The sequence below is a fragment of the Cryptomeria japonica genome, chromosome 8 (assembly GCF_030272615.1).
Source record: "Cryptomeria japonica chromosome 8, Sugi_1.0, whole genome shotgun sequence".
In the NCBI taxonomy this organism is placed as follows: Eukaryota; Viridiplantae; Streptophyta; class Pinopsida; order Cupressales; family Cupressaceae; genus Cryptomeria; species Cryptomeria japonica.
The window spans coordinates 76,177,837-76,186,700 of record NC_081412.1 but is presented as its reverse complement, the minus strand read 5'-3'; the positions used below and the strand labels follow the sequence as shown (position 1 = coordinate 76,186,700).

Sequence of the window (8,864 nt, the reverse complement as noted above, 5' to 3'; positions counted from 1 at the left end):
GGGTGAATATTAATTTAGTTCGAAAGCTACCATTTTGGCTTACGAGTGAGAGAAAAGAGTTTGAAAAAATCAAACTTTGAGCGGGATAACGGATGACGGAAACGGTAATCAGTAATGGCGAAGCGGACGGGTCAAAAGGGCCCACACCAGCGACTCTAAACGGTCAACTGGTTAAGCCTTTCTGTCAACCGAAAAACGACAACATGCCTCCAGATCAGCCCGATGGTAGGTCCTAGAACGTGACTTATCGTATCATGAAAGAACATGGAAGGGATGTATGTCAATGGGCTCCGAATACATGTCGTTTGTACGACAGTACCGTTTTGGAGCCAAAATAGACGCGTTCATTCAAGTTACTCTATACGTAACATCCCCCACACGCTGGCTACCCTTTATCGAGGTGGGGCTAAACTAGACTGAACCAACTATAGAACCTGTAGGAAGAAGAGGTAAGAGAATCGATTCGTGGAAGGATTCAATGGTCAGCAATTCATGGAAATGGTTGACGTGTTATTTCAAGAGTCAGCAATCTGTACAGACCTGCCGGCGCGGCGCGTAGGAATTTTTAACCCAGAGAACAGTGGAAGCGCAAGAGATACGCTTGCCCAGTAAACATCAAAACGCATGGTAATTGCGTAGAAGGATTCATTCCACCCGTCCTCCTCCTGCTTCCACTGCCGCCCACGACTCCACTGTTTGACTTCTGCCCTACTTAATCCCCTCTTCCTGCCATTCCACAATCACAATAACATCCACAACTACTGCATACAACATTCAGATTAGGCAGAGCATGTCAAGTTCATCTGTAGTTCAGGAGTTTCGATCCCAGGACATGGAGCCTCCATTTCCTCAGTTTGTTAGCAGCATTGTAGGGTCTATGGCGCGTGGCGAAAGGTCGAAGCGCCCTAGGCCTTGCTATTCGGCGTCGGAAGAAGATCATGTCTTCTGGAGCTCGCTCTCGGAGACAGAAGCAGAGGAGGAGGAAGAGAAGCAGCAGCTGGCTGCTTATTCCCTCATGATGATCGCTCATGCTCATGGAATAAGAAGCTCTGGTAAGGTGAGATTAAGCGGTCCGAGCAAGAGGAAGTTCGAAAGCCTGGAGGATTTTGAGGCAGAATGTCCTGAAATACAAGGGATTGTGAAGCAGGAGAGTGAGAAGAGGTACCATTGCAAGACTTGCAGTAAGAAATTCATGTCTTTCCAAGCCCTGGGAGGGCACAGGGCAAGCTGCCATAACAAGACACGGATCTTGCAGGGGCAGGCAGGGGGCTTTGACTACGAAAATGTTGCCGCTTCTCCTGTCAAGGAAAGGCTTCATATTTGCCCTATCTGTGACAGGGTTTTCACCAGCGGTCAAGCCCTGGGCGGCCACAAGAGGACTCACACAACGCCTAGTACCAGTATTTCTCACACAACAGTCGCACCGCTTGCCAGTAGCAGTATCTCTACTACTAAATCAGAGAATCAGCTGGATTTGAACATGCCTGCTCCTCTTGAAAGCATTGACTCTCTAGTTGCACCTCGCTGCTCTGTGACGCCCCTGCCTCCTCGCTTTTCAAAACCTAACTACAAATTTAACCCTTACTGGTGGATGGAGAGCTCTGCAAGGAGCACGCCGTCTCTCTACGACGGTGGAGTGCTAGTAGCCGCAGAAGATAAAGCGCCGCGAGATCTAGACTTTAAACAAGATTTATTCTTGGTTGCGACTGTAAATTAGGCTTGCAGTCGAGCAGTTTCATTCTTCACTCTTCATTCTTTCAAAGTTCTTTTATTCCTGTTTCTTTTGGCTTCATTTTGTTCAGCGGAAATCGGTTGTCAACTGTTATATGTACAAGTATATACATATGTTTATATATATGTATTTGTGTATACATGTATGTATGTATACATGTATACACATATACGTATATATGTATGTATACATTTGTGTGAGAGAGTGTGTGCATGTGCGCATATACTTATACATATGTATGTATATAGATCTTATCTTAAATTAAGTTTATCCAAGCCAACAAAAAAAATGAGTTAAAAATTGAAAACTAAAATATCAAAAATATCCGTATAAAAAGTGGAAAATGAAAACTAATATTAAAATAATAATTACAATAGACGAGGAACCTAGAAAATATTTTGATCAACTTTAAGGCTCGGATGTCAATGCACCCACATTGTAGTCCAATCTACACATTGTTGTCTTTGTGATTTGTGGAGGTAGAAAAATAAAGGGTGTTTCTAGAATGTGTTTTCCATGTACACCGAGACATATAAGAACATAATCGAATACTTTGACATTGTAAAAACATACATATGTATAAGAAACCAAATCTAAATTAACTATTTTAAATGAATGCTAAAATTGTAGAAATAAAAAACTAAATGCAAATTCATGTGTGTTTGAAGGTCTTCTACACATATTTATAGACAAAAAACTATCAAGCTTGCCTAGGAACTTGTCTTTAGGTCAAGCCCCTATTTTGGCCTTTCAGCCTCCAAGAATAGCCAATGGAATGAGGAAAAATAGATTTAAGTGTTTCTTATCAGTCTATATGTGTCTAGATTTAAGAGCAACAAAGTAGTCAATCTATGAGTGTTAAAATCCTTATTTGGCAATTATATAAATGCTTTATTATGTGTGTAGTTACATAATAAAAGGTTTTGACACCAATAAATATGCCAATAAGAAATGAAAATTAAAAAAAAAACATATAGAGTGAAGAATAATAGGAAACAATGGAGATGGAAGAAGATGTAAGTAAGAATTACCATACAAATATGAAGGAAAAGTAGTGGTAAAGAAGATATATTTGCATGTAACTTATTAGCAAAAAAATAATATAAAAATGAAGTCTTATACCAAGTTTTATGATGGACAGGAAGTTGGATAGAATGAGTTAGTTTCCTTAGGCAAAAAGGAGATGAACAATTAATGAGCATATTTATAGAGAATTGGTTACGAATGGTAATGAAACGGTTAGGAGTGGTCGAGCAATTTGGGAGGACAACAAATTATGGAAGAGAAAAACAAAACCAAAAGTAGAAGGCGTGGTTGGAAGGAATGATCGGGGAATATCAAAAGAGGCCAGAATTGTCCAAATAAGGAGAGGTAGAATCATAGTTGATGGTTGGGGGGTCAGAAGAGGCCAGACTGGCCGAACAAATTGGATTGAATTGGACATGAAAGAAAGTCCTGATTCGAAGATAGAGAGAGCTCGATCTATTAAGAAACAAGGGGCGAATCCATTATAGGATGGTTGTAGTTGTTGGGTAAACTGTGTTTCAATGTAACTTAAGATTAGATCATATTCTGGAGGTTCAGTTTACACCTATCGAATGTCAATCCGGGGTCGTAGACTGATGAAAGATATTGGGGCAATTTACCAAAGGGATGAAGATAACAAGTTAAGTGGGGGTGAAATGCAAATTATAGGAAAAGAAAAGGGAATCTAAATCAAGAACTTCAATATAGTCTTATAAATCAAATACTTATAACAGTAACTATGAAAGTTTATTTAATGAAACCATAAATCATACTAAAACTTGAAATTGAAAGCACATTCTTAACCTAGTATACAATTAGAAAACATCATTACTCTTACTCACACTTAAACCATTTATAAAATAATTTCACTTATTCTCACTTAGATTCCTCGAAAGATACTGCTGAATAACATTACAGGAATTGGGACTTCAATTATGGAAGTTGCAGAGTGAATGGTGACAGGAAGTGGTTTGCGACAGGAAGTTAATGGTATTGTGAGGAGTTGCGACAGGAAGTTTATTGGTCTGCAACAGAACTGATGGACTTGTGACAGAGTATAAAACTGCAGCAGGGAGCAAGGAGTGACAGTGAATTGTGAATGGTATGTCGAGGGGGAGTGAAGAAAGATGATATCTGAAGTCCAATGCAACAATTGAAACCGTCTTTTGAAGTAGTACTTTTATCCCGAGAACAAAAGAAACTATTCAATCCTTCAAAGATAATTATATTCACACCAATCTATATCTATGCATTCATAAAAAGGTCACACAACAGATTTAAAGGAAATTGACAACATGATCTCACCAAGTTTCCTGAGAGGGTGCCCTTCCTCTGGTTCACGTGGCAAGAGACTACTCAACACAAACTGCTACAGGAAGTCCACTTCACCAATTCGATAAATTCATATGACAGAAAAATAAGTTTTAGCAGAGCTTTCTAATAATATATTTCCCCATCTTATGATTACATATCTGCTTATATAGCTTCAAAACATCTAACTGAGTTATTATGACCGATAACTTTTACACACTAAACTTGGATAAGTATATCTTTCGGTTTGGCCGCAGGCCACAAGTGTTTAACCACAAAACATGGTAATAATAGCATATAATTTTGGCCGCTTGGCTCAAAACAACTTGCCCAAAATGAAGTAACAAAACAACGACCTCTAAACCTCTAAACTACTTTGTCCAGCTGTGTGGTCGACTGCATCTCCACTTGTTCACCTGTAGTTCTTGTAGCAAAACAGAGCTAGATGTATCATTTTCTCAAGCGATTGATGAAATTGGGAAATATTCTACCATCTTTAAAATTATGCTAGATATATCTTATTTCACTATTACTTAACTGGCAACAAGGGACTTATGACCAGGAAAATTTAAGGAAAACAAGGGAGAAAATGACAAAAAATAGAGCATATTTGACACCTATCATTTCCCCCCAACTTAAGGATTTTGCATGTCCTCATGCAGTCAAAAAGATACAAACCAGGAAGAGGATCAGAACCGTTGTGCCTCTACTTTTGAAATACCTGTTCTTTCCTTGTTTCCATCACTCTCCTGCAACCGGCCTTGTAGTTGTGCTTTAAGCTATTGATTCTGTTGTTGTAATCCAATAATAACCTGAAGTAAACCATTAAAGGAAACAACGGGAGATTTGTCTGGAGCTGCCATTGACATTGGAATAGCTACAAGAGCACTAGAACTGGAAGGATTAACAAGTTCTTCAGGGATCAATCCATGAAAGATATTACTTTGTGGTAATACCTCTTCTTCTAGAGTATCAAGATTTTGCATTGGGTTTTGGCGACAGGAGCTTTCCGTTGTTTCACTAGGCTTGACTCCCTCCCTTTGGAAGATGTGTAAGAAGAGTGGAAGAGGTATCTTCACCATAGGGAGGCTCCTTAGTACCTGCTTCTTCTTCTTTACTAGGAATATGGTCTTCTTCCTTTTTATAGATCTTGTCGATGTTACCTTGCAAGGTTTCATCCTGCCATACATTTTCAGTGTCAACATCCCTCTCTGGATTAGGTGTTTGTTGGCTAAGATCCTCGTTATCGGGAAATTCTATTTGACACTCTTCAAGGTTTTCAGATTCTTTGTGAGAAACGTCCTCTATCTCCTGCTGTAATTTTTGTTGCTTTTTTTTGTTTCTATTTTGCCTTCGAATTTCCTTACCCATTGTTTCTTTTTGTTTTTTGTTGGTGTTACTGCATATCACCTGTACTTCATCCTCCATAACAACATGGGTAGCATTAGCAAGATTATCTAGCCATCTAGAGGACCTCTTAGGGTTTCTTCTGATAGGAGGTGTTTTGGGTTTCTGTCGCGGATTAGGAGATTCAGCAGGGCTCGTTTGCAACCGCCTAAGGATTTTACTAGTAGGGCTTATTTTCATCTTTTGCGTTTTAGAGGATTCTTCTTCCAGAGAGTTTGTTTTGTCAGATTGGGGTTCCTCGGTGGCCAATGGAGGTTTCACAAAAGTATGCCAGTCCAGTTGGGGTTTTGCCGAGTCGAGGCCATACATAACAAGGAGCTTAATTAAACCATGATGAGCAAGGGATTTAACATGACCTTCACAGAACTGACTACATGCTCTTTTTAAAGAACAATGCAGATAATATGGAAGATTTATAGGCTAAGAAAATCTTAAATGTGACATTAGCCGAAAATGATGAGCATGTATATAATTAAACCTCCCCTCACAAGTGACATACTGAATCAAAAAATTAGCTACCTCAGACCATGGAAGAGATTTGCGCCGAGTACCTTGTGCCTGGATCGTTTCCACTGATTCATTGCGCTGGAGAAATTGCGCATGATTGGTCTTGAGGTCAGTAACCTTTGAACTAGCAGTTGGAAAGAACAATTCCCCTATCTGGGGCGAGTCTGTCACCATAGCAACTGTTTGTACTATTACTGGAAATGTCAAACCATGGATAGTCACCATATCCTTCTGAAACCCCTGTGCAAATTCCATAGCCACTGTCGCATCATATCCACACAGTCACTTAAAATACCTATGCCATCCTGCATGTCAGAAAATCTTGTAGGCTTCATTGGCAGCAACTAGTGCGGTCATGGACAAGGGTTCAGACCGTGTATGATCACCTCCCATTTGTAGTAGCAGTGTTAATGGTAACAAAGGGTTTTCACAGATCACAAAGTCAAAGCAGGCTTGAATAAAGACAGACTATTATGTTTGACAAATAACAGAAATGGAAATGATGGACTGACAAAGGAAATGACCAGATATTGATGACAAATTAAAAATGTCAGTCGAAGAAATTATGGAATGAAATGACCGTGACACTCCCCCCAAACCTAGCGGTGAAAACGTCTCGTTTCGCCAAATTAAGTGACAGAAAACAAGAAATAAAGAGCATAACTAAAAATGGAAAGAAGTACTTCTTGGAAGATCATTAGCGCATCGAGTGACATCATAAGAAGTAATGGAAGAGATTCAGTGGAGATTGCCACGTCAAGAGCTAGCAAGGAAACTGGTGTGAAAGAAAGGCAAGGACGAAGCTGATATCGAGGTAGAGAGAGAAATAAATGAAGGCACCCGGTGACCAATCGGAAAAGAACGCCGACGGTACCTAAAAAGTATAGATAAACGATGATAGGAGAAGGCACGAGGGAAGAGCATGCCAGGTAAGTGGAACAAAACCCGAAGCAACAGGAGTATCACTCAAAAGAAGGCGACAGGGGGAAAACAGACTCCTCGTCGCATAAGCAAAGTGGTGGATCCATAAGACTTCAGTGTGCAACCGAGGGCCGCCGATGGAGCACTGGACAACCATGGGGGACAATCGACCAACAATGCCGGAAATTGGTTTTCATTGTTGGAGTTTGTGATTTTTTTTTAAATTATTATTATTATTTTTTATATTCCATCAATGCGGAAGAAAGCCAAAGGGAACCATGGTGAGCTCCTTGCTGACATCCAAGAAGAAAGCTTCTTTGGAGAGAGGCTTTTTGTATAATTTCAATTGGTGAACATTGATGAGGAGCTTGCGGCGTTCCTCATCTACAGTGCAGAGCTGAACTGCACCATTATCATAGACATGCGCGACTTCGTAAGGCCTGAGCCATCGTGTATGAAACTTGCCTTTGAAATCTTGGAACCGGAAGTCATACAAAAGTGCCCAATCCTCGGGTTGGAAAGAGCGGTGGTGGATATGCTTATCATGCCATAATGCACGCTATTTCTGGATAATTTCAGTTTGAAAAAGCGCATCTTGATGTAACTCATCTAGAGAATGTAATTGAGAAAGATGTTCTCGTTGAGCATCAGAGAGACTCAAACCAACTTGTAAGGCAATGCGGAGAGTCTTGATCTCGAACTCGATGGGAAGAACAACCTTCTTACCATAGACCATCTCATAAGGGGTCAGACCAGTAGTAGTCTTCCATGTGGTGCGATAGGCCCATACGGCTTCAGGAAGTCGTATGGCCCAATCACGTTTATGTAATGCAACAGTCTTAGTAAGAATATTCTCCAGTTCTCTATTAGTTACCTCTACTTGTCCATTGGCCTGAGGATGGTAAGGATTAGACTTCCGGTGGTGAATTTCATATTCTTTGACTAAAGCTGCAATGAGTTCTGAAGTAAACTGAGGTCCTTGATCTATAGTGATTTCCCGAGGTACACCAAAGCAAGTGAAAATCTCTGAGTATAAAAAGTCAGCCACCTTGGTGTCTCGTGCATGTTTGAGGGCGAAAACTTCAACCCACTTTGTGACGTAGTCGGTACAAACAAGAATGTACTCCTTGTTCTTAGAAGGTGGGTTAATAGGTCCCACAAAATCCAGACCCCACTTCTCAAAGGGTTCAATGGAAAGCTGACGATGTAATAGCATCTCATCAGAGCGGGTTGGATGACCCATTCGCTGGCATTGATCACAATGCTGAACATACCGCTTACAATCCTTATGAATAGTAGGCCAATAATATTTGGTAGTAAGAATTTTCTGAGCAGTCCTCTGAGCAGCAAAGTGTCCACCACATGGTTTAGTATGGCAGGCACGAAGAATATCAAAGACATCCTCCTCAGGAACACATTTGCGCATAATATTGTCAATACCAGATCCAGGTATAATGTCCACTGAGTCCCACCAACTTGCGATGTTCGCGAGGGGAGAAATGTGGAGGAAACTTGCATGTAACCAGATAGTTGGCAATATCTGCATACCAAGGGCTCTTTGTGGAGATAGCAAAGAGGTGCTCATCCAGAAAAGCATCATCTACTGGAACAGGTTCATTATCTGGCTGCTGCAACCTAGACAAAATGTCTGCAACCACATTTTCTCGACCAGGCTTATCAAGTATAGTAACATCAAATTCTTGTAAGAGAAGCAACCATCTAATAACACGTCCAGTTACCACAGGTTTATTCATTAAGAAACGAATTGCAGAGTCGTCTGTATGAACAAATACTTTATAACCAGTAATATAATGCTGAAATTTATTAATAGCATAAACAACGGCCAAAAACTCCTTTTCAGTTACCGTATAGTTTACCTCTGCTCCAGTGAAGTTCTTGCTAATGTAATAAATAGAATAGAAAAGATTATCTTCCTTTTGTCCAAGCACAACTCCCATAG

At 40.3% G+C, this 8,864-nt stretch overlaps 1 protein-coding gene across 1 annotated transcript; it reads left to right on the top strand.

Annotated features, from left to right (window-relative positions):
- Nucleotides 1-585: 585 nt before the first annotated feature.
- Nucleotides 586-1,932, top strand: LOC131046382 (zinc finger protein ZAT9-like). Its single transcript, XM_057980121.2, has one exon. The coding sequence runs from the start codon at nt 791-793 to the stop codon at nt 1,715-1,717; it is 927 nt and encodes a 308-aa protein (XP_057836104.2). The 5' UTR covers nt 586-790; the 3' UTR covers nt 1,718-1,932.
- The last annotated feature ends 6,932 nt before the right edge of the window (nt 1,933-8,864 follow it).

Bases quoted from the DNA above. Each gene is read 5' to 3' on its own strand.
- LOC131046382 (XM_057980121.2), top strand. From the start codon at position 791: ATGTCAAGTTCATCTGTAGTTCAGGAGTTTCGATCCCAGGACATGGAG.